At 49.6% G+C, this 24,363-nt stretch overlaps 2 protein-coding genes across 6 annotated transcripts; one reads left to right on the top strand and one right to left on the bottom strand.

Annotated features, from left to right (window-relative positions):
• Window positions 1-57: 57 nt before the first annotated feature.
• On the top strand, window positions 58-15,068 carry BUD13 (BUD13 spliceosome associated protein). Of its 3 annotated transcripts, none has more exons than XM_074936879.1 (11): window positions 58-196; window positions 3,144-3,237; window positions 5,058-5,142; window positions 6,524-6,581; window positions 7,295-7,884; window positions 8,687-9,042; window positions 9,336-9,444; window positions 10,902-11,040; window positions 11,461-11,645; window positions 12,053-12,134; window positions 13,146-15,068. In XM_074936879.1, exons 2-11 carry the CDS (start codon window positions 3,145-3,147, stop codon window positions 13,237-13,239), a joined length of 1,791 nt encoding a protein of 596 aa, XP_074792980.1. In that variant the 5' UTR covers window positions 58-196; window position 3,144; the 3' UTR covers window positions 13,240-15,068. The 3 variants fall into 3 exon arrangements, with proteins under 3 accessions (XP_074792980.1, XP_074792978.1, XP_074792979.1); XM_074936877.1 differs by lacking the exon at window positions 58-196 and adding an exon at window positions 1,262-1,389; XM_074936878.1 differs by lacking the exon at window positions 58-196 and adding an exon at window positions 1,938-2,102.
• On the bottom strand, window positions 13,732-23,813 carry LOC141976082 (uncharacterized). 3 transcript variants are annotated; one of them, XM_074936880.1, is made up of 10 exons: window positions 23,610-23,813; window positions 22,713-22,819; window positions 22,488-22,624; window positions 21,890-22,106; window positions 21,459-21,581; window positions 19,377-19,602; window positions 18,690-18,837; window positions 17,537-17,722; window positions 16,219-16,361; window positions 13,733-16,091 (listed from the first exon to the last, which is right to left on the bottom strand). In XM_074936880.1, exons 1-10 carry the CDS (start codon window positions 23,654-23,656, stop codon window positions 15,992-15,994), a joined length of 1,434 nt encoding a protein of 477 aa, XP_074792981.1. In that variant the 5' UTR covers window positions 23,657-23,813; the 3' UTR covers window positions 13,733-15,991. The 3 variants fall into 3 exon arrangements, with proteins under 3 accessions (XP_074792982.1, XP_074792981.1, XP_074792983.1); XM_074936881.1 differs by lacking the exon at window positions 22,488-22,624 and having other exon boundaries at window positions 13,732-16,091; window positions 21,890-22,129; XM_074936882.1 differs by lacking the exon at window positions 22,713-22,819.
• Window positions 23,814-24,363: the final 550 nt, after the last annotated feature.

Here is a 24,363-nt window from a genome sequence, read left to right as displayed (position 1 = left end):
GTTAATTACCTTATTTTGGAGGTTTATACTTGCATAAAGAAAAATGTAAAAAACCTGTTTTGCTTGGGTTTCAGTTGTGTTCTTTGTCTTCCTGTGCATGCACTAACTGGGATCAGTAGAACCCCTCTTCCAGCAGCAGTTGGTGCTAGATCCTTGAGTAGCAGCTGGCTCTGCAGCTAGTGTCTCCAGACTGATGGTACACTTCTGTTTTTAAATGAAAACTACCCTCACCTTCTCTACACTGTGTTCCAATGTAAAGTATTAATTAACAAAGTGTTGCTTTTGCATAGTTCCATGTCTCATTTTTGTTTTTTTGTGCATGTCCTCAAGCTCACAGCTGAGAACTCCAGGCACAGAGAAGCTTGGGTTTGAATCTTGGGAGGAAAAGCTAACAAAACAATTAGTGGTGGATCAACACAATCTCTGATTATGGCTAATACTTAACCAAGTGAGGGGTTTGGCAGTGTAGACGCAGTTCAGTGTACTCTGAGCTTTGCTCAAAATAAAAAAGGAATAATTTGACAATAGATGGGTTTGTCTGACTTTCAGCCTGAGAAAGCGGGGCAGCTGTACTGCACTATTATGCTCCACTTGCAGCAGTAAAGGGGGAGGCTGTCTTCTTATAATTAAGGCTATGATTTTTTCATGGAGGTCGTGCAAGCCACAGAATCTGATTTCAGCCCATGGGAGCTGCAAGCTCCCCCTGGTTGTAGATGGCAGCCGGCAGGGGCCCTCCACAGCTCCCTACCCGCTGCGTGCACCCTGTAGCTAAGCTCCCTCTTTTGTCCTAAACTTTTTTTTAAAAAGCAGAAGTCAGCCAGGTCCTGACCTGCTGTGAGTTTTTCTTTGTTACAGGGGCCCTGTCCCTGCCTCTTACTAAGAATACCCACACCACCATCCTGCAGTTGGGCTGCGTGGCCCCCAGTTCCCGATCCTGGTTCAACTCCAGCCCAAGCCTCCAGCAGGGCCCCCGGCCTGACGGGGGCTTTTAATGTCCGGACTGGCAGTTTTAATACTTTACCCCGCTGCGGCCTAGGGCGGTCCCTGCCCCCAGTCCCGCTCCCTCAGTCACGGACGCTCAGCGCGCACCAGCCGGCGGAGACCAAGGGAACTCCTCGCTGCAGGAGCCCCGCCCCGCGCCCCTCCCCCGCCGGAAGCGCCCGCGCGCCCCGCCCCACGTGCGGCGGCCGGGCCAGGCGGTTTCCGGTGCGCGCCGCGCGCCGTTTTGTCCCCGTCGCCGCCCCGTCCGCGCCGCGCCGCCATGGCGGCCCCGGGCCTGTCCAAGGCCGAGTACCTGCGGCGCTACCTGGGCGGGGCCGCGGCCGCGGCCGGGCCCGAGGGCGGCAGGCGCAAGCGGAGGAAGAAACCGCCGGGGAGCGGCGGCAGGGGGTGAGTGGCCCCGCTTCCGGGTCCCCCCCCGCTTCCGGGTCTTCCCCGGGGGCCCCCTGGCTCTGGGCTCCCCGGCACAAGTCCCGCCCCCGGGGCTCCTCGGGCCCCGCGCCGCTGCCCCCGGGTCCCCGAGCTCCGCAGTGGGGCCCGCCTTGCTCCCAGGGACCCCCCCCTCCTCCCCGCCCTAAGGGTCCCCCTTGCTCCCAGGGACCCCCCCCGCCCTAAGGGTCCCCCTTGCTCCCAGGGACGCCCCCCACCCTAAGGAGCCTCCAGGCTCCCTTAGCTCCCCCCCCCTTGCTCCCAGGGACCCCCCCCACCCTAAGGGTCCCCCTTGCTCCCAGGGACCCCCTTGCTCCCAGGGACCCCCCTCCCCACCCCCCTGCCCTAAGGGGTCCCTAGGCTCTCCCAGCCCTTAGTCCCCTCTTGCTCCCAGGGACCCCCCCCGCTCCCGCCCTAAGGGTTCCCCTGGCTCCTCCAGACTTTTCCTAGGCTCCCTGACCCCCCCCCCCCAAGGATTTTCCCCACAGCGCTTAGGGATGTGATTAAAGGGTTGAAAAATGTGCTGTATAGCAACGATTCTCAACTAGGGGTACGCCAAGGTCCTCCAGAGCGTACATCAACTTATCTCGATATTTGCCTAGTTTTACAACAGGCTACATAAAAAGCCCAGACAACGACTTGTTTACGGTGCTATATAGACTATACACTGAAACGTATGTACAATATTTATATTTCAGTTGATTATCTTACACTTATAAGATAAAAACGAGAAAGTCAGCCATTGTTCAGTACTGGTGTGCTGTGACGCATCTGTATTTTTATGTCTGATTTTGTAAGCAAGTAGTTTTTAAGGGAGATAAAACTTTGGGGGTACGCAAGACAAATCAGACCCCTGAAAATGGTACAGTAGTCTGGAAAGGTTGAGAGCCATTGCCTTATAGTGACAGACTGAAGGATCTCGGTCTATTTGGCTTAACAAAAAGAAGGTTAAGGGGTGACCTGGTTACAGTTTGTAAGAACCTAGATGGGGAATAAATATGTGATAATGGGCTCTTCAATCTAGCAGAGAAAGGTAGAACTGGATGTTTTTCTAAAAGATCTGCTCTAGGAATTATTGTGGGAAAATTCCCTGGTCTGTGCCATATAGGAGATCCAGGTTCTCAACCTGTTTGCCTTTGTGGGCTGCATCCAATACTACCTGTGTGGCCCATAGGATGTCACATGGGCTGCTGCTCTGTGCCGATTGGGACATAAGCGGCCCGTGGGCTGCAGGATGAGAACCTAGATCATCACAATGGTCCCTTCTGCCCTTGGAATCTATGAATCTGAGACACCTCCCCCACGTCCACTCTGAAGGATCCCCAAGTAACCCTTAACCATGGGGGCCCACCAGGCATCTCCTCCCCTCTGAGACCGGAACCGTTGTGTCTACCCCATCCCCAGTGTGTGTTTGGGGCTTGGGGCTTGTGTAGCTTTTTTTCTTGCTCCCCCTGCCCTGTTCACTGCATATGGGGAGAGGTATAGCTAGAGCATCACCCCCAGGTGGCTGATTGGGGGTGGTTGGTCTCACAGCAGTAGACTAGGGGGATGCAAAATGCAACTGCCGTGTCTCTGAGGGTCCTTTCTTTGCCTGCCACCTGAGTTGCGTACATTGGACACACATGCCCCTTATTGCTTCATTCATTTGCTTTGTACTCACTCCCCTGAGCCATGGTCCTTTCCTAATGCCACTACCTTTCTCCCCCTCCTCTCAGGATGCGAATAGTGGATGATGATGTGAGCTGGAATAGCATTTCTGCTGCACAAGAGAAAGAGGAGGAGGAAGAGGATGAAGGGGATCTGCCTGTGGTGGGTACTCAAGGGTCGGGAGGCTTGTGCTATCAAAAACCAAATTACTGATTTTATTGAGCACCCTTACAAACTTCCTGCTGTCATCATGGGGGGAAACACTTGCCAAGCAGTGCCCGGGGGAATGGCTGCCTGTGTAAGTGGACAAAGTGAATAACTTGTCTGGTTTAACTATAGAGAGATCTCATTAGCATCCTAGAAAGAATAATACTTTGCATTCAGATTTTTTATATATGCATTGCGGTAGATCTAAAAGCTTAAAGCAGACTGGAGCCTCGTTCTGCTAGGCCTTGTACAACTGTCAGCAAAGGGAGCATTTGGTTTCTAAGCTGTTGGTGATAGGGACTGTTACTTACTACATCTCTGTCTTACATTAAAAAAATTAACAAAACAACATTATAGCAAAAGGAAAGAGCAGCTGACCCTGCAGTGCTGCTGTTCTGTGAAGATGTTTCAGAAATAGGAAGTAAAATTGACCAATAGCATAAGTGGGTGCAACTCTGTTGGCCTTAATCAGTGTCAGATTTGTCCCAGAGCACATGTGAAAGATGTGGCTGCACAAGGGCTGTGTTACACTACACGTCCCATAGAGAATCGAGGATGCGAGTGTCTAAAAGTAACTGAAAAGCACTTAGAGACCATTATGCTTCATGACTCATGTCCCTCTTCTGGGGTAATTGCTTCCGAGAGCAGAGATTCTCAACCTTTTTCCTTTGTGAGCCCCCCCAGCATGCTATAAAAACTCCCCAGCCCACCTCTGCTGCAACAGCTGGTTTTCTGCATATGAAAGGCAGGGCTGGCATTAGGGGGTCGCAAGCAGGGGAATTGCCTGGGGCCCCATGCCACAGGGGCCCCTGCAAAGCTACATTGCTCAGGCTTTAGCTTCAGCCCTGAGTGGTGGGGCTCAGGGACCTGGGCTTCAGCCCCATGCAGTGGGGCTTTGGGTTTCTGTCCTGGGCCCCAGCGAGTCTAATGCTAGCCCTGCTTGGAGGCCCCCCTGAAACCTGCTCGAGGCCCCCTTGGGGGCCCCGGACCCCTCGTTGAGAATTACTGTGCTAGAGCATATTCTCCTGTGCTTTGTCTAGTTCAGGTTCCAATGACATACTGTAGGTAGACAGACTGTAACTAGCAACTTTTAGTAGGATGTTATTGAGTTAACAATCATATTTTTAAAAGCCTTTGTTTGAGTTACTAACAGCACCTGAGATACTGAAAGATTTTTAATGAGACCGATCAGTTTCACTTACTGCTTCTTTTGTGGTAGCCCATCTTCAATGTCTTGTGAACAGATACTGTTTAGATTTAAAACTTCCCTTCAAACAAATACAAACAAACAAAGTTCCCATTGGAATTGATAATTTTTTTTTTTTTTTTTTTTTGCTAATTTCTGTTTTTGAGCCAAATCTAAATTTTGATCTGAGACTGGTTGGCATGGTGGGTCTTTAGAGATTGATTTTTAAATGAAAAAGAAGCAGAGGAGAGCTGTTCCAAAACAAAAGCAACAGATGAGAGAAATATTTGGAAAGTTTTAAAACAACCTCTTGTAATGAAATCAAATAAGCCTGTGCAATTGATGTTGTGAGCTAGACTTTGCAACTTAAGTAGTAAGGGATGTGTTCTGTTCTAGAGTTACAGAGAACAACCCAGCATTTAATACATAGTCAGAGGCTTTAGCAATATTGTATGTTTTGATATCAATGTACAGGAAGTCTGTGCAGCAGAATAATGGAGGTTTACAGGCAAACCACATTAGTTGCCTGAGTGTGTTTATTTTTGAGTAGAAAATCTCTTTGGTTGTAACACTGCTACGTTACATTCAGGTGGCAGAGTTTATTGATGAGCGTCCAGAAGAAGTGAAACGGATGGAAGAATTCCGGACAAACAATAAATGGAAGCTTTTAGGAGGTAAGCTTGGAGTGGTGGTTGTGGTTGTTTTAGCCCCAGTAAAGTTTTCAGCTTGGTACAGTACCCACAAATGTAGTAAGTCCTTGTTCCAACTAATTTACACTTAAAGATAGATATGTAGGAAATAGGAAACACTCTGTACCCCAGAGATGGAGAAGTCTTAGGTTTTATAGGGTTTTCATTCCACATTTCAATACATATGTCTTATGAGCCTTACAGAAGAAAAGAGCTTTCAGGAGGAACTTGACCAAAGAGAAGTGGTTTGGCTTAGAAGGGGTGTTCCACAGGAAAGAGGCATCATGGAAAGTTGCACGTGGAAAGTGATAGAAGGAAATGAAGAGAGATTCCGGACTGGCATTTTACAGAGAACAGAGGGACTGATGGGATACAGTGGGACACAGGATGAGATGCGGATGGGGGTACTTGTGAATGGGTTTGAAGATAAAGCCAAGACCTTCAGCTTGACTTCAGCAAGGTGATGCCCTGCAATTGTCAGGTTGTCATTGATGGAATTGAGGGTGAAAGTGAGCATAGTCATCATCTGCAGAAGATGTGAGGGCAGGGGCCCTCTTAGTTGATTGCAGGGAGCCCTGTCTGACTTCACCTAGGGAGCACATCTGGGCTAACTTTCCATTCCCTTCCCCTGAATGTATTGCCTCTGCAAGCTGAAAAATAAAACACCAACAGAAAAAGCATGTACCTCACAAGTCCTGAGATGTGCTCTCGTTTTATGGAGAAATCATAGGACTGGAAGGGACCTTGAGAGGTCATCTCGTCCAGTCCCCTGCACTCATGACAGGACTAAGTATTATCTAGACCATCCCTGACAGGTGTTTGTCTAACCTGCTCTTAAAAATCTCCAGTGCTGGAGATTCAACAACCTCCTTAGGCAATTTATTCCAGTGCTTAACCACCCTGACAGGATGTTTTTTCTAATGCCAACCTAAATCTCCCTTGCTGCAATTTAAGCCCATTGCTTCTTTTCCTATCCTCCGAGGTTAAGAAGAACAATTTTTCTCCCTCCTCCTTGTAACAACATTTTATGTACTTGAAAACTGTTATCATGTCCCCTCTGTCTTCCCTCGTAGGTCATGTTTTCTAGACTTTTACTCATTTTTGTTGCTCTTCTATGGACTTTCTCCAATTTGTCCACATCTTTCCTGAAATGTGGCACCCAGAACTGGACACAATACTCCAGTTGAGGCATAACCAGCGCAGAGTAGAGTGGAAGAATTACTTCTCTCGTCTTGCTTACAACACTCCTGCTAATACATCCCAGAATGATGTTCGCTTTTTTTGCAACAGTGTTAGACTGTTGACTCATATTTAGCTTGTGGTCCACTATGACAAGAATCTAAGTGATGATCTTTTCTTTTTTTAGATCAGAATGAAGATTCACAAAGCTCAGACCTTTCTCTAGCTGCCAAGTCTACAGCAAGGTATGGGGCTTTGCCTGGGGTTGTGGTTACCAGGTTCTTTTTTATTTTGTATAATACTTTGTTTTCAGCGTCGCCTCTTTTATCACAGGGTCTCACAGTACTTTACAGTTAAGCCTTATGATGTAGGAAAGGGATATATGAGGATTGCTTTATTCAGTCCTAAAATGCATTCATCTCTGGGGGAGAACGCAGTAACTGTCTATTACAGTGTACAGAAATACTACACAACACTTGAACACAGGAAGCAGATTTATTCCATAGTCATTTAAATATGTAGGGAAAATGTTGGTGACTGCGTGCTGCCAAGCAAAGCTGGAATGTGATGAGGACAGTAGAGTTCCCTCGTTTTCATAACAGCCTTGGGATCTTTATATTCTCGTATGACTCCTGAAAACATTCCGACTGCCCATAATAGTGGAAGGGGCTGAAACAGATTTTAAGTATCATGTTGGTCATAAAGTGATTCTGGTAGAACTTAAATGCCAACCCGGCCGGAGCTCAGAGGGCCCAGGTATAGGAGCCCTTTTGGGGTTTTTGTGTGGTAGTGACAGATCAGAGGTGACAAGTTCAGGAATTAATCTGTGTGAACGTCTGTCTGTGAAACTGAAAACCAAATGTGAATTGGTAACCAGCACTCCATTCAGGAGGGCTATTAACACCCTTTAAACCCCGCTGGCTGCTTTACAAACCCCTTGTTTTGTTTTTATTTCCAGTTCAGAAACCACAAAACAAAAGAAAATTAAACACTCGTCTGAACCATCACCTCCCAGGAGAGGTCGCCATGATTCGCCTGAGATCTCTCCACCCACGAAGCAGCGTCATGATTCTTCAGATGAGTCTCCATCCAGGAATCAGCGCCGCGACTCGCCGGACCTGTCGCCGCCCCGCCGGGGCCGCCGCGACTCGCCGGACCTGTCGCCGCCCCGCCGGGGCCGCCGCGACTCGCCGGACCTGTCGCCGCCCCGCCGGGGCCGCCGCGACTCGCCGGACCTGTCGCCGCCCCGCCGGGGCCGCCGCGACTCGCCGGACCTGTCGCCGCCCCGCCGGGGCTGCCGCGACTCAGTGTCAGGAAAAAAAAGCAACAAAACTATGGACAAATCGCTACCAGGAGGAATCCAAGGAGAGCGATCTAATCTGAGATCCGGCTTCCCACACAAGTCCTCATCACATCATAAGCGGCAGATAACTCCAGATCTTTCACCCCCCAGGAAGAACAGAGACAATTCTGACCTAGCCACATCACCATGTCAGAGAAAGAGAACTGGATCACCTAGTGGGCTGAAAAAACAAAGCAGCACAAGAGGTGAGTGTGTATGAGATCATCCAGTGCTAGCCGGGTGCTCTTGGGAACAGCAAGTCACTCAAGTTCGTGTTATTTCTAAACGTTTGTCAGGCCCCAGTCTGTGACCATGTTTGCACACTGCTGCCAGTCGTGGGATTTGGAATCAGTGTTTCACACTTTCTCTTGGTAAGTTAAAGATGGTAGGACTTGGACTTATCTTACAAGAAGTACAAAAATCCCCAGTAACGAACATTTTGTAATGGTAAAGCTAAGTCTCTCAGTCCCGTTCCGCACAGACTTAGCAAGGGGTTAAAAATCAACTCCAAGTGCCGATATCAGAGGCAGATTTGAGTAAAAGGAACCCCATGGAAAGAGAAGAATATTTCAAACACGAGTTAGTGAATGTTAACAATATCCTTTTTCCCTGCACGTGAAGAGGTGGCCTTAGGGACAGCTGACCTAGCCCATGCTGATGGGAAATAGCCTCAATCAGGAACGAAGCTGTTGGAGCAATGCTGATTATACCTTAGTACTTACCAGTATTTTTATAGGTGTAGAAGAGGGATTTTCAAAATAATGTCCAGGACCAGTTGGGGCTGTTCTTAGACTTTGATATAGAGTTCTAAAAGGAGTGCCCAGGCAGGGCTTAGCTGTCTGTGTACCCTGTTATCACATGGCATGTTTAACATTTCTTCTGGTTTCCAAAACTGGCTAGTTTAGCTCTGCAGAGATGCACCACAGACGCTAGCGTGTCCAGGCTTTTACAGGGCTCCAAACTGTATTTCTTCTGTGACTATAATTTGATATCTCTATATTATTGCAGGCGTTTCTCCAGCCAATAAAAAGCCTAAACAGGCTCTGTCGCCTAAAAGGCGCAAGAGGCATGACTCTGATTCTTCACTGCCACGGAAGAGTTCCCAGGATTCCTCTGATTCTGACCTTTCCCCCCTTCGGAACAGTCGCAGACCAGGCCTGCTACACCATGACTCCCACTCCAAACTCTCTCCTCCCAAGAGGAATCAGAACACATCTTCGGATTCTGATTTATCTCCTCCCCGAAGGAGTCAGGCAGCTGGAAAGAAACTCCACAGTTCAAGGACCTCTCCTGGCCTCTTGCCTCCTCGTCGAGGCCCAGATTCTAAAAGATCTTTCCAGGGGGAGAGAGGAGAGGATCAGAGGGTAAGCTTGTAAGGTATACGTTTCCAACACTGCCCTCCTTACCTGCCTCACCCCGTCCTGCAGTGAGCATTGCTAAGGATGAGTGATTAGCTTTGTCCTCTTGGCCCACTCAGTCTTTGTGTGTCTGCTGAGAGTGCCCACAAGGGGGCCAGTTATTGCCCCGGGGAGGGAGGTGGCTTGGTGATACGGGCATTTCTCCTAAGAACTGGACTGAGATCACCAGCTCATTACATGGATGGGCCTCCACAGCCTTCAGCTAGTGATAATGTGTGGTATCCCTTTTGGATTTGTAGACCAACCAGATGCTGTCTGGGGGTAAAGCTGGCTTGGTATCAGCTGACCTGCTGCGGAGAGAACAGCAGGAGCACAGGAGACATGACAGAAATAACAAACACTTGGAAGGTAAAGAGTTAATGAGACTGTAATGGGCATCAACCTTCTTTCAACCTACAGCCTGGTTCCTACTGCTTTTTTCTGTTCTAGTCGTAGGGGTTTTGGGTGTGGTGGGCCCTGGCTGAAGTGATTCTCTGTGGGGTAGCATCTAGGCACTCTGAAAGGCCTTCGAAGGGCCTGTATAAGCCCCTTCATTTTCAGTTTAAATCGATTTTTACTAAAAAAAAGTCCCAGGTTTTACAAAAAGTATTCACTTTTTTTTTTTCATTTTCATCATACTTTTGTATCATTCAAATACATAAAAAATAACTTGTTTTATTAGGAAAATACAAGACATTGCATGAGATATATGTATTACGATAATACAATACTCTGCGTGTGTGTACATGCAAAATTACTTGTTGAGGTAAGGCTACGTATTAACCTAGATAAGGTACACACAATAAACAAACAGGCACTCATGCAAGCTCTGAAGTGCGTGTGTGTGCATCCGAACATACTGATAAATCTCATGCCGACCACGTACACATTTCAAGCTGTTAGCAGCTAACGGTTTAAAGATTTGACACACTAAAATGGGAAGAAAACTAAAATCTATGTCAGAATACATTTCAGAACACAAGGAAGTATTCAAAATTTTAAAAAAACCCCAAAATCAGGAGAAAAGGATGAAGTTGAGTGTATGCGCGGCAAATGGTGTAGCCCAATTATTAAATGTAAATATTTATAGGTTAATAGTTCTAAGTCTACAACAGTAAACTGTTTATTCAAATGAAAAGTTTTGTTTGGGGATTAGCAATATATTGTTTTCTTAAACTCAGAAGTGGCATTGTGTTTTGAGTTGTTTTAGTTCTGTAGCAAACCACATTGAACGGAATTCAAAGCATTAATCCATCTACTGAATACTTTTTTCCCATCTTTCCGTTCACCAAAATAAATCCTGATGCTTACCTAGAAACATTATTAATAGTTTTTTGCACTGATTTTCACCTGTTTTTGGTGTTGTGGTAATAAACACTGATAAATTCCTGGGAAAAATTAAATAAAAACTGAAAACAAAGGGCCCTAGGCCTGTAAAGTAAATGAAATGTAAATGGTGGAACCCCCCCCACCCCCGAGCACTGCTCCCCATGAAATAATAATAGAGAGGGCTGAAGCTTTTGGGACTTGCATCAGGGTGCTAGGCAGGCTCAGGGAGCACTTCTTAAAAGAACAGGGTCAGACTGAGATTTGAAGAGGCCTACCTACAAGGACAGTTGTGGTCAGTGGCTAGAAACTGGTGGTTGTGGTTCTGTCGTTATTGGTTGGTGACCTTTTTCTGAGGCTGGAATACTTTAAAAACAAAAAAATATACATCAGCCAAGCAAAACACAAGGCTGTTGAAGTGCGTAGAAGTGATTAACTGAATTGACTGAGATCTTGGAAATGTTCTAAAATGACTAACCTGCAACTTCTCATGTCTTCAGATGAATCCCAAAATGCTGAAACAGTCTTTCGAGACAAGTCAGGCCGCAAGAGGGACCTTATGCAGGAACGACTTGAACAGCAGAAGAAGGCGGAGGCGAAATCTGAGAGAGATGAGCTCTATGCCAAGTGGGGCAAGGGGTAAGAAGCCCCAGAGTTCAATAGCAAACTGCTCAGTCCTTCTGTTCCATGGCATAATATCCCCTCCCCCTAATGATGTAACACCTCTGTTTCCAACAAAGATGGCCATTTTGATGGTGGTTTGAGTGATATGGATGCAGGCCCACTTGTGACTGGAGTGAGACCACTGGACTCCTTTCCCAGGGAGCACTGACCAGGCACTGAGATTCTGGATTTGAACCTGTGACCTGGACACCAAATGTTCTCTGTCATCTTAGAGATCTCTTGAATCTTCCTGTCCAGCACTGGTGTGTGGATTGTGAGTGCCGTACACTTGTTGGTAGCACAGGATTGCAGTCAGCCAAGCACACTGAGCGAGCAATAGGATGTGCCCTGGGTCTGACTTGCTCTAACATAAGACTTCATATGTTTCTTTTCAAGCTTGGCTCAGAGTAGGCAGCAGCAGCAGAATGTGGAGGATGCAGTAAAGGAGATGCAGAAGCCATTGGCTCGTTACATTGATGACCAAGACTTGGATCAGATGCTTCGAGAGAAGGAAAGAGAAGGGGACCCCATGGCTAACTTCATCAAAAAGAAGAAAGCCAAAGAGAGCAAGGATAAGAGAGGTTGGTTTGTATTTGTTATGGCAGTTCAGGGCTCCAGTGATTGCACTGGTGAACAAGGCTGCTGTGAATAAATACACAGCACAAGACTCACCGTAACAGATCAGTCTGTTTCTGGTGGATGTTAGTGCAATAGTGGTAATAACTCACTGTACTGTTGTTGGCCAGCTGTGGTCTGATTGGCTTAGAGACCAGGTGAACAACAGTGCTATGGTCTTATGAACCAACAGAGTTAAACTAGATTAAAGGCAGCATTTGGAAGTTGCCTCCATGAATAACGGTCAGTGCTTGGCGGGCTGGCTCAGCATTCAGCGCTTGTGTGTGTACACTGGTTTCGATTGATGTTAACATAACCACATGGTTGGGCTGAAATAGTAATGGATTATATTGCTGCTTTTCTCTGTCTCTAGAGAAGCCCAGGTACAATGGACCAGCACCTCCCCTGAACAGGTTTAACTTATGGCCTGGGTATCGCTGGGATGGAGTGGACAGGTAGGCATTCCTGTTAAGTTTGTGGCGGTAGAGGTAGTAGATGGGCCTCTGCCCTGAAGAGCTTACCCTTAGCTCAGGGGATAACCCAGACAAAGGCACAGGAGAAGCATGCTGTACTGCCTGCACACAAAGGCGTTTGCACACAGTCTCTTGGCTTAATGAGCTTCCAAAGCTTTTTTTTTTTTTTTTTAATGATGTGAATTTCATGCCAGAGTGAGGTGCTGGCTCAACGCCCCGGAAGACCAGAGTCCTCTGTTGACCAGCACAAGGGGAGCAGCCTGGGTAAGCAGCACTGCAGGCTTCTCGTTAGAGCTGCTTGAATTTTTGGGGGGTGAAAATGGCTTTTCAGTGATACCGAAAAATGTTTGCGTTGGCAATTTTACAAATCGTTGGTCAAATTGAAATGACCAATTATTGGGTTTCAGGTTTTTGCAGGTGCATGCCCCTTCCTCTTTTCCCCTTTCCCATCCTCCCCCTCTTTTTTCCCCAGTGAGGTGGGAGGAGGACCTCAACCGGTCTTTTTTGTATTGAATATAACTTTTTTTTCATTTTTTGATGAAAAATCAAAAACTTCCATGAAATGTATGTTTTTAATTTTTCACAGAAAATACTTGCCATTTTCTTACCATCTGTGCTTTCCACACCCTGCTCTCCCCCTTGCTAATATGCCTCAGTGCTGACATTTGCAGACCCTTGCTATGGTGAGCTGGGAGACCAATTTCCATAGTTTGTCCGTCTTGCCAATGTGGGGATACGTGGCTTTTGCAGTCAGGACATCTATCATTAGAAACTGGAAGGAGTCCCACCTAATTTGCTGTACAGTGGCCACTGAACTGCCACCAGATGGCACCAGCTGTTGTTAACTACGGATGGAGCTGAAACTGAGCCAGCAATCTAGAAATGGAGGGGAGCTTGAGCAATCTGGTCATTCCGAAAGGTTTCATTTCTCAGAAGTAGCTTGGTAAAGTATATTGTGCACCAACCCACATTCTTGTTGATGTTATTTTGTAGGTCCAATGGGTTTGAACAGAAGCGCTTTGCCAGGCTAGCCAGCAAGAAGGCAGTTCAGGAGCTTGCATATAAATGGAGTGTTGAGGACATGTAAACAAAACAGAAAACCAAATGGAAGACTGCTCCTGGCTCCCTGGCGGGGAGGAAGAGAGACCTCAGTACACCTAATGCCGTTGCAAGAGCTGTAAGAAATGGCTTATTCTTCCCTGAACACCTCTTCTCCATAGCATTTAGTGTTAAAGTGGACTACCTGGGGATGACAAGGCTGCCTCTAAAGGAAAGTTCAAGATGTTCCTGGAAGAGGATGAAAACAGGTCACTCTGTCCAGGCAGGCAGAGAGGAGAAGGGGGAAACTTTGGGTCCCTTGAGCACAGAGAAGAACTTCTACAGCTTTACTGCGAGCAGCCAACAGGTTGAATGCAGAGGCAAAGTGCAGTATCCTGCTACCTGCAGGAGCTGTTCTGCTCTCTTGGACCTGCTGTGAGTTGCAGAAGAGACACCAGTTTCTGGCATTAATATTTTTTTAACAAATTATATATAAGTACATTTGTAACCCTATTTTCAGCCAAACTCCTGGTCCCCTGGAGGTGTTTTTGGGATCTGTTGGTTTTCAGTTGTGTCCCAAATCTCAGGTGCTTCTCTGGGGTGCGGAGAGGATTAAAGAAAACTACTTCATAGAATAATTATGCTTTTGCGTGTCAAGATTGTAAACCAAAAGTTGAGATTTCAGCTGTGGGGAGCTCAACAGGTATTTGTAGGCAGTGGTGGCAGCTCGTGCTTTAATACCATCAGCTGGCTTGTCGCTGTTGTGCCCCAGAAAGTCTGCCTGGTGTCATTGCTAAGGACCCTGAAGTGGCTTTTCTGTCCTGCAATGTGTGGATTCCTCGACTGGCGGTGAAAGTTGTAAAGCAGAAGCCCCTCCTGCTCTTAGCTGTGAGCTAAGCTAAGTAGACGAATATTTCCTACAATGCCTTGTTCCATATGGTGTAACATCACTATCTGGTCCCTTCCTAAATGGGGTTTTTGGAGAGAGGGGTGTGGGGGAGAAACTCTTTTGTTGTATTTGACAAAAAACCCATCCTGGCTAAAAGCTCTGGCAGTTGGTCTGGCTTAACTGCTTATGGAAAGATGCAGGTAATGGTGGGTTTAAATGTACTACCCTGAATGTGATTTTCTTTTGAGTATCTGATGGCAAGGGGTTGGTCTCTATCGAACAGTCTGATAGTACCAAGCTAGCTTGGCAGTTGCATAGTCACAGCCTTGCTGTTTGCATGTTCGTTTAAACCTGAAATCTAACTTTCAGAACAGATGACCGCTCTGCCAAGACTCTGAGCCACAGTTAAGGGAGAGACAATGTGGCCTGGTCCCTCCTGTTGAGAAAGCACCTCTGATCTCACAGGCAGCTGGAATTTTCTCTTGTTTACTTTGCAGAGAGAAGGTGTTGAATGCCCCAGCTGTTTCCATGGAAGGCCCTTGCCTTAGTAGCAGTCTGGGTCTTGGGATAGGAATTAGGCTCCCATGGGTCTCATGTTGCATGAGGGTGCTGGGTGGGAAGTATATTGCAAACGTTTTTTTAGGAAATGTGATTCTTGGGGTGGTGCTTTCTCCTGGTCAAAAGGTCATGCTCCTTTTTTATTTAACAGGTTAAATTTCTAGCAGTCCTGTAACCTGGATGTACAATTGTAAATAATAACTTTGTTTTTTAGCTGGCTCTTTGTGCGGGGTGGTTTTTTTAAACTTTAAACCTACAGCGGGGGTTAAGTCGGCATAGGTGTGTCTCTCAGGGGTGTGGATTTTTCAGACCCCTGAGACAAGTAGCTCTACCGATTTAAGTTCCTGGTGAAGACCAGCTCCAAACACAAATACACGTGTAGCATAAATGTATGCATGGCGCAGACATCATATTATAATCTTTCACAACAGTTACAATTAAGATTGAATTGATTAAAAAAAATTAACCCTTGGATTTTTTAAGTCAATGTAAGTTGTAGGCCTTTGCCCTCTTGAGATAGACGTATGTAAATATACTTTTGTTTTTGTCATCTGATTTTTCTGATAAGTCACGTGCTGCTGGTGCTCCTCTGTTACTCCAGCTTTGCAGAAAACTACTGTTTGGCGTTGTTCAGATAGAGAGAAAGTTGGAAATGCTCCTTTTGCTGAGGAATGCATATCTGTCTAATCAGGACCATTTAAGTGCTAACACTAAGCACAAACAGTTTTTATTATCTTTAAAATAAAATGCAAAATAATAGGCTAACACACTCTGAAAGCTAGTGTTAAAATATTAGAAGTTATTAAAGGTAAAATTCCTACAGAATCCTTAAACAAACAGGAAATACAATGAAATTAGGTACAATTATTGTGTAATTTCAATGACTATTACATTTGTATTGCTGTATCTTAAGAAACAAATACCACATCCATGCACAACAGCCAGATTAACAGTAGCTATTCTGAGTGTGCATCTGCACTGTGATCGGAGGTGATTGCTTACCCGCGCTAGCTTTAATCTCGCTAACCTGGCTAAAAGGCAGCGAAGACATGCAGGCTGTACAAGCCTGCCAAGAACCCTTGGTATGTACTTGTGTATCTATTCTGTGCTGCTGCGTCTTTGTTTTTAGCCACGCTAGCTAGATTAAAGTTAGCATGTGTACTTCTGTGTGAGCTGCAATCACACCTCTGCAGTATAGGCATACTCAATCTCAGAGATTTTAGATGATGCCATTTTAATGTTGCTAAGATGCACAAAAAACAGTTTATCAAATTGTCTAGTTAGTAATTGTTTGCCCATTAGCATCCTGGGGACAGAGTTGATTTGGCTGAGGGACCTGGATCTACACTGCATATCAGGCTTTAACGGGCACAAGAGAATTCATTGCTTCTCTTCCCTGCTGCTGTTGCTGGATCAAGTACATTTGCAAACGACAGACTGGGAGCGGGATTGGCCTGAAAGAGAGTGTGGAGAATCCAGTTATGTGGATGTATGCCTAGTGCAAGCGAAGCCGTTGTTGCATGGCAGCAATCAGAATGCTGCCATGGCCTGCCTGGACTCAGTCACCGAAAGAAGCCGTACCTGTAAGACTCCCTGTGGACGGTGGAGAAATCCTGCTTTCCCTGTGCTCGGATTGGTTTCTGCTCTGGTTTGCAGTTCTTCACCTTCTCCGCTCTCTGGGGCAGGAACGTGCTGTGTGTGGTAGTTTGGCTTTCAAACTTGGCCTAGAAATCCAAACAGTCACAGAGTTCAGTCCCTTTTTTTTGTATTTTATACTGCACGGTGTTGGGAGACGCTATCAAAGTGGCCCCTGCCCAAACAATGGCTACATTAAACATGAGCCAACTGCTAACTAGAGATACCAGCAACTTGTCAGCTTCCTTTCCATTCTGAATGCGGAGCAGAGGTAATTACATTTGAAAAAGAAATAAATGGAGAACGATAGGAAATTGCTTTTAGGAAATATTAAAATATGTTAGCAAGGAAGCAGGGTTTTTCCCCTGTTGTTGCCACGGTCAGTTGTAGATGCTCTGTCACTGCCAATGTCACAGAACAGATGAGGTAAGGCACTTGTAAATATACAATAGGCTGTGCGAGGGGCAGACAGACGTGGCCTGTCTGGATTCTGCCGTCTATATTTCTGGATGTTCCTGAATGCTGTTTGCTAGGGGGTCTGGGACATAAAGTAGCATGTGTGTGCTGCCAGGGTAGCATTCAAAATACCCAGGTTTAACTTGGTGAATGTTTGTCTAAGGGCTGCTTTCCTCCACCTCTTGCTGTCTCAGATGTGCCCCTCTTGGGGGGAGCAGTAGACGACCTAGACTGGCTGGTGGCAGCAGTAGGGTGCCCAGCTCCAGCCCTACCCATTGCAGCAAGAGGGCTGTCTTTGTTCCGGTCATTGTTTCCTCACTGGATGTTTGCTCCAAGCTCCTGTTCCACTCCCTCATTCCCTGCCCACCAGCTTCCTCTCCCACACCTCTTTGGCCCAGGTAGCAACTCCCTGCCTCACCTCCCATCATGTTAGTGCCACACTTCTTCTTTTAAAGGTGATATCTGCAGCTATCCCGCTGCCTGTGTCTCGAATCCCCATGTGTCTCTCCATGTGTCTATTCAGATAATAAACTCTGCAGGACAGGGACTCTGCATGCCTGGGGAGTCCGTGCAGCACCTGCCACGGTAGGACCCTGACTGAAATTTGGCTGCTGTTCTCTCAAGCACATTATCATTCATGGGACAGTGGCCTCTGTCTTTATGGTACCCTGTGGAATTTGTCTGGTGTACAAGGCTGTGCTGAGGCTATTGGATGCACTCTGCTTTCACAGGACCGTCTGTGTTGTGTGAGGGTACCAGCCATGGGCAGCCCTTTAGCAGGAGCTGTCTCCTGACCCCATCGTATTACCAGAGGTCGGATGTAGACTCCATCGTGGGGGTCGCCTTGCCGGATTCGGGGCTGGACTCCCCAGTCTCTGAAGAAGAACTTGTGGGCTGTGGAATCGTCAAACTTTGCAGGGAGGGATCTCAGCACCGTGGGGGGCCACTGGATGGTCTCCAGAGGCCTGTCCAAGGGCAGAGGAGGGTAAGAGAGCTGGAAAGAGACAAAGAGAGAGTCAGAAAACAACCACAAGCTTTTTATAGTACTTTTCATCTCTACATTGCAAAGAGGCAGAGCCAGATTTTCAAAAGAGTTTTGCACTTTGTAGCTCCTATTGAGAACACTGCAGAGTTCTCTTTTTTTAAAAGTCTGTCCCTTGGTACTTAGAGAACGCGGCCCTGGGAAATGCCACTTGCTGTTCCAGGTGTGGAGCTGGGAGTGGAATGGCTGAGTGCAAGATTTACACCAATGGTTTACTACTGGGTCACAATGACACCAGGGCAAGAGGGAGCCAGCCCATTTCTGCCATGCAGGGGCAGGACTGGACAAAACTGGAAAGTGACACTGATACCCAAGGGTGGGGGGGGTGTTTCAGGCAGCGTTCCCTCCATCTCATTTTTTCTTTAGCTTCCTTTTTTCCCCACTGGCAGGATCACTGCAATAAGGGATTCTCTGTCCATGCTGCACAAAGCAACCACTGCACCCTCGGCACAAAAGCCAAGGGGTGCCCAGATACTGGTCCCACCTGACCCTGCACGCTGGCTTAGAGTTACTGACTTACTGAATGAATGCAAAATATAATTATCCTGAACTTCTGGCATGGCTTGTCCAAGAATCTCCAACCAGTTCATCAATGGGAACTGCATGGGCCACACCCCTTTACCCCTTTACAAACGCTGGCTAATTAAGGAGATTTTCAAAGCCTCCCAGCCTGTGGGGCGAAGAAGTGTCACTGTTCCCATTTTACAGACAGGAGGGGAAGAAACTTGCCCAAGCTCATAAAACGAGGCAGTGACAGAGCTGGGAATTAACCTAGGCACCCGGACTCCTAGACCTTGTGCTCTAATCACTAGATTTATTCCCACTGTGTCAGTGAGAATCATCTTTATTCATTCACTGAAATTAACTTTGCTCAAAGAGTCCCTTGATCTCCATATAACCCCCCTCTCCTTCCCGTTACCTTGGTCACCGTGTCTCCACTGAATTTTCCATCCCACTCTCTCCCCAAGTCTGCCAGCTCCTCTTTCAGCTTGGTGAGGCTGGCACGAGGGTATCTGCGGGTGTCCCAGCCATGGTAGCTTTCCCTCTGCACTGTCTGAAAATCTGTGCTGGGTGGAAGAGGGAAACACTTCAGCTGCAAGGTGAATCAGGTGTTCCTTAGAGCTTTGCACCACCAGCCATCACTGTGCATCTCCTGCGTTCTATTTGTGGCTGTGCCAAGGACTTGCTGTGCAACCTCAGGCAAGTCACTTCATTGCTCCATGCCTTAGTTTCCCCATCTGTAAAATGGGGTCAACACTGAGCTCCTGCGTTTGGTAAGTGTGTGCGTTAATATCAGTGAATACCCGCCGGGCACTGTTCACTTGAGGATCTCAAAGCCCTTGGCAATGTTGTTTTTAGGAACAAAATCCTGTTTTCTTCCTCTTCCCAAAACTTGTTGCTGGGGTTGGATGCAGCCTTCTTCTGACTGAGAGGAGGGGAGGGCCCTTGTGCTAGCTCTCTGTCAAAGGCTCAGCTTACCTGCTCTGCCCCCTGAGGGATCCACAGCCCCCTTGCTGCAATGCTGAGACAAACCCCTCGTTTTGCCTGGGGTTTTCCCATTCCCATAAAACCCTGCCCATGGGGGTTACTTGGTAGCTGCACTCACCTGAAGCCCTGGTTGATTGCCAGGTTGTCCAGAGGAGGCTGAGCAGGCCAAATCCGTGCAGGTAACAAGCTGCATGCTGGGAAATCACTCTGGTACTTGGTCATGTATTCCACCTGTGTTCGTTTCCTTGCTGGCACTACTCCCTTATCGCTTGACTGGGCTACCCGCTTCCCTAAGGGCACAGACTGGTAGGTGCTCTGGTGGGTTGTCGTCATGTCATGATCACCTAGCAGAACAGAAAGCAATGTACTGTCCCATGCCATGTTAGTCTTTGGAGGGGCTACCCCTCTCTATAGGAGCAGGGTTTGGCTGGTCCACCAACCCTAGTGAGAGGGGCTGCAGAAATCAAGAGCATCCCATGTCTTAGGCCAGATTAATAAAACGATACATCTCACAGCTGGTCTCAAACTTGTTGGATAGTAAACTCAGGCTGGAGAATGGGGAAGCTTTTCCAAGTTCTGGTTTGGAAAGTACCCCAGAGAGAGCTCAGCCCAGGCTTTCAGTGTTGTCTCAGCACTCTGACAGCCCCTGGGCTGGCAGCTGAGAAATGACATGGAAACGAGCCCCCCCAGCCGGTAAGCTCAGCTCTGCCATGCTCGTTAGTCTCTGAAACTTTGTGCTGCTTTGTGCGTATGGTACAGCCCCATCCCTGCCTTCCTGCGTAGTGCCTCCTGGGGTGTGTCTACACTGCAAGGGGCAGTGAGTCTCAGAGCCTGGGACTTCAGGGCTTGTGCTACAGAACTAAGAATCATGTGGAGCTGTTCATACTTGGGCTCAGAACCCGAGGGACCGGGGTGAGCACCCGAGGTCCAACCGCAAGCTCCACACAGCTGGTTTTAGCACCGAACGGGAGCCCCAGTCCGTAGACTTGCTGCCGCTTGCAGTGTAGATGTACCCCTAGACCGGGGGCTCTCAACCTTCCCAGGCTACTGTACCCCTTTCTGGAGTCTGATTTGTCTGGCGCGCACCCCCACGTTTCACCTCCCTTACAAACTACTTGCTTACGAAATCAGACCTAAAAATACAGCTCTCTCCCAGCACACCAGTACTGAACAATGGCTGACTTTCTTGTTTTTACCACGAATTGTAAAATAAATCACTTGGAATATAAACATGGCACTTACATTTCAGTGTCTAGTCTATAGAGCAGTGTAAACAAGTCGTCGTCTGGAGGACATTTTAGTTCGTACTGACTCCACGAGGGCTGTTTATGTAGCCTGTTGTAAAAGCAGGCCAATATCTAGCTGAGCTGATGTACCCCCTGAAAAACCTCGGTGTTCCCCTGCTTGAGAACCTCTCTTGCCCTAGACCAGTGGCTCTCACCCTGTTTACCATTGTGGGCCGCGTCCAATACTCCCTGTGTGGCCCTGTGGCTGTCACATGGGCCACAGCTCTGGGCTGATTGGGCCGCAGGGTGGGCACCACTGCCCGAGACTGTATCACCTGGGAGCCGCTGGGGCTGGAGGAAAAGGGCCCTGTGGCAGGCTGGCCGGTCAGCCCCGTAAGGGGACCTGGGCTGAGCCCTGCTGTGGCCCGGCGGATGTAGCCCCAGCTGAGGGTGCGATGGGGACAAGGCTAAGGATGGGTCCCGGGTGCCTGGAGCTGGCTGCACACTGGGTGCAGAACGCAGCTGGGAGGAGCCCGTGAGAGAGGAGCTGGGACAGGCTGGGACAGCCCTGAGTGAGCTGGGAGAAGGGCCTGGAGGAAGGGGGTACCTGGGGCGACGCAGCCCGCGGCCCGTCAGGAAGAAGGTAGGCACGAGCGCGAACCAGTGGTGAGCCCCAGGAGGGGCCAGTGGGCCTGGGGAGGGCAGTTCTATGAAAGTGGCAAGGCCAGGCAAACCCTGACCAGGAGGATGTTTGGGGGACGGGCCTGTGCCCAGCAAAGCTGGTTAGAGGGAGCCATAAAACCAGCAGGGCCGTGCTTGAAACGAGGGAACGTGTTGGAGACGGGCTTGCTAAGACGCCAACAGCGAGCGCAATCCCGGCGAGGGCGGCTGCGTGCTGCAGAGCCTATGCGGGGGCAGCCCTGCTTCCGGGCCCATGTGGATGTGGGGCTGGAAGCTTTCATCCTCTCTGTTACCTTCGATGGTGAGCTGAGCCTGGAGGCCTTTGACCAGCTCCGGTCTGGGGACGCGTTTCTCCGTGAACTCTCGCTGTGTGGTGCTTTCCATCTCGGCCGCCTGGTCAGGGGACAGGAGAGCGCCTGGGGTGGAGAGAACAGGGCTGGTGCTGCTCAGTGTTCCCAGCGCACCGGGTCGGGCTGAACCCTGGGTTTCGGGCGTGTTCCCGGGCACGGAGTCCAGCACAGCCCAGCCCCGTGGCAGGCACTGTGGGCCCGGTGTCTGGCATTGGAGAGGCCCTCCTGGCTTCTGTAGCGCCGGCGAGCACTCAGGGCACTATCCAGATCCAGGACTCAGGGGTGGGGCACGTGGACTGTGGGCACCCCAAGTTAATGCAGCCCCTTTGGCCGATCTCAGCCTGGGGGGCGGGGCGGGGGGGTCCCAGTGGTACCTGCCAGGGCTGGCGGCTCTGCATAGCAGGCTGGGCATTCCACTCGCCATCCCTTGTAGCTCTCCTTGGTGGTCGTGGTGTGGGGGAAGCCGGAGCCGTCGGACTGCCTGTGAGTCGGGGGCCGCCGGAGGTTGGCCACGACCGGCTCCCTGGGCGGGAAGTGGAGGCGGTACAGACTCTGGCTTTGGAAGGGCTCCTCTGGGCACTGATACGCCTCCTGCAAAACATGACCGCCCCGTGCTTTGGGCTAGAAAGGTCAGCCTGTCTCCTCCCCGTGGGGCGGCTGGGCCCACGCCACTCCCAGGGAGCGACCCGCTGAGCTAACCCGGGCCCAGTGGAGAGCGGGCAGTGCAGCCCCCGTTGGCGCTGACTGGGTTCCAGAGTGTCCAGCCGCAGAGGGCGCCTCCCCTCGTGAGGGGTGACGCGTGGCTTAATTCACAGAGCCCCCTTGGCCTGCAGGCCTTGCCAGGGCAGGTGTGTGGGTGGGGTAGAGCCCTGGCCTTCTCATTGGGGTGGGGGAGAAAGGGGTTCTTCTTTCTCTCTCGGGAGAGGGGGACGGCAGGAACCTAGCCTGGATCAGCTGCGGTGCTGGCGTTACCCGGACGTGCGGCTTGGTCCTCTGGCCCAGCTCCCAAGGAATGAACTCTGCCCGCTGCGTGGTGCTGAAGGCCATGGCTGGGGGGTTGGGGTGTGGAGGGGTGCGGAGTGGCCTCTTGCTACTTCGAGGATGCACGTCTGGAGGGGAGGAAGAGTGAGGAGGTGACCGGGAGGCTCACGGGGCATGTGTAAAACTAGGGAGACTGCTTTGGTTCCCCTCGCTTACTTGGTGGCTGGGTGTAAGTTGCCTTGTAATGGGACAGCTGGGGCCGCCTGCAGTCCTGAGGCGCTGGCCGGCTCCACTTCTTGCAGTTCTTGTGGCGCTTGTGTCGACTGAGTGTGACAGAGAAGCAGCTGAGAGAGAGGAACTGAAACCGGGCTCCCCTCCCCTCTGGGAGCCTTCTCCACATCCAGCCTGTGTGCCCCAGGGGAGGTGACTGCTCAGGCAGCCGGATCTGGTCACTGGGAGCTGTGTGCTGGGCAGCGGGGTGGCAGCTGCTCTGCAGCTTTCAGCACCCCCAGAACTGCTTCCCTCCACCTGGCATCTCTCAGAGCTTCTGGGGAGACGGATGCTATTGGTAAGAGGAAGAGATCTCTCCTGTGGTGGAGGTAGGAGCTGGAAGCTACCAAATACTGTGAAATGACCCTGCCCCCCCGCCTGCTACTGCCCAACTCCCACTACCAACACGGCTCAGGGCACAGCTGCAGGCCTCTGTCATGTTCTGAAAAGAGGTGGTTAAAATTTGTAAGTCCCCAGGGACATGGGTAAACGCGACAGAATACATCCATGCACACGCACGTGGATGGTCTGTGGGGCCGAGACTTTCTCATGCCTCTAGGTACTGCTGCAGTACAAGTGATGATAGCTCTTTGTAAAGCTGCTCCATACTAACACCGAGAGAGAGACAGCCCTACAGCGAGAGATGTAGAGCAGGCTGCTGTCCTTCTGTGTGCTGCCCATGGCTTCTAGCCTGCCTGCACTCCTCAGTGCCAGCAGCTTTTGCTTAAGATCAGGGCTAGTGTGTGTGGAGTGGGGAAACGAACCAATTCTTGCTCTCGAAGCCTTAAGCAAAAATACACAAAGGGCGTGTGTCTGTCTGTGCCTGTTCGGGCGCTCACTTACCCACAGTCGCAGAGTTCACAGAGACAAGCGAACTGCAGGGACTCCATCTCCCAGGCTTTGTGGGTCAGGCAGGCGGAGGGAATCCCTCCGCCCCCCACCCATGAGATGCAGTTTCTGGTTCTAGAGATGACGGGCTACAGGGCTGGCGGTACGGACCCAGGAGTGCTCTGAGCAGCTGCTTCTGGGCTCTATGGAGTCTCTGTTTGGGCTGAGCTTAGGGGTTTAGTGTGTGTTGCAGGTTGCTATGGTTCCTGGTCTCCTGCCTTTCACCCAAGAGTGATTTGAATGTGAATGCCGCTCTAGCAACCCCACGAATGCCAGGTTACTAGGAGCTTAGAGGAGGGGAAGGGCTGCGCTGTGTTTCCCAGGCTAGGTTTGTAACTGAGACAGGATTGGGAGCAGCAGGGCTCCACAGGGCCGCTAACAACCATGGGAAAGTACGCAGTCCTCTGGCAGGGGACAGTCACTCACAGACGGGGGCCCCTAGGTGCTGTGCACACCTGGTGAGCTCTGGGGCAGGGGCCTGTCTGCATAGTGAAAGGAAGGGAGGGGAAAACAGGCCCAGAGAGAAGTGACTTGTCCAGCAGAGCTGGGGTTAGACCCAGGGCTGCTGACTCCCAGGCCGGTACCTTCCACGCTGCTTCTCTAACGCTAGCTAGAATGTCCCCCAGGCTTGGGGGACTCTGGAGAGCCACTGGCCAGCACTGTTCAAGGCGGGTCTGCATCTCCAGAGCCAGCTCTTTGGCATGGCTGC

The sequence above is a fragment of the Natator depressus genome, chromosome 22, assembly GCF_965152275.1.
Source record: "Natator depressus isolate rNatDep1 chromosome 22, rNatDep2.hap1, whole genome shotgun sequence".
NCBI lineage: Eukaryota > Metazoa > Chordata > Testudines > Cheloniidae > Natator > Natator depressus.
The sequence above is the reverse complement of the archived record's forward strand: the minus strand, read 5'-3'. Positions and strand labels throughout refer to the sequence as shown.

Bases quoted from the DNA above. Each gene is read 5' to 3' on its own strand.
- BUD13 (XM_074936877.1), top strand. From the start codon at position 1,262: ATGGCGGCCCCGGGCCTGTCCAAGGCCGAGTACCTGCGGCGCTACCTG. The intron at 5,143-6,523 runs GTAAGCTTGGAG...TTCTTTTTTTAG, and splicing joins TAAATGGAAGCTTTTAGGAG to ATCAGAATGAAGATTCACAA. The intron at 12,135-13,145 runs GTAGGCATTCCT...GTTATTTTGTAG, and splicing joins CGCTGGGATGGAGTGGACAG to GTCCAATGGGTTTGAACAGA.
- LOC141976082 (XM_074936880.1), bottom strand. From the start codon at position 23,656: ATGGAGTCCCTGCAGTTCGCTTGTCTCTGTGAACTCTGCGACTGTGG. The intron at 19,603-21,458 runs GTAACAGAGAGG...CTGTTCTGCTAG, and splicing joins GGCTCAGCTCACCATCGAAG to GTGATCATGACATGACGACA. The intron at 16,362-17,536 runs GTAATACGATGG...TTGGATTTCTAG, and splicing joins GAGTCTACATCCGACCTCTG to GCCAAGTTTGAAAGCCAAAC.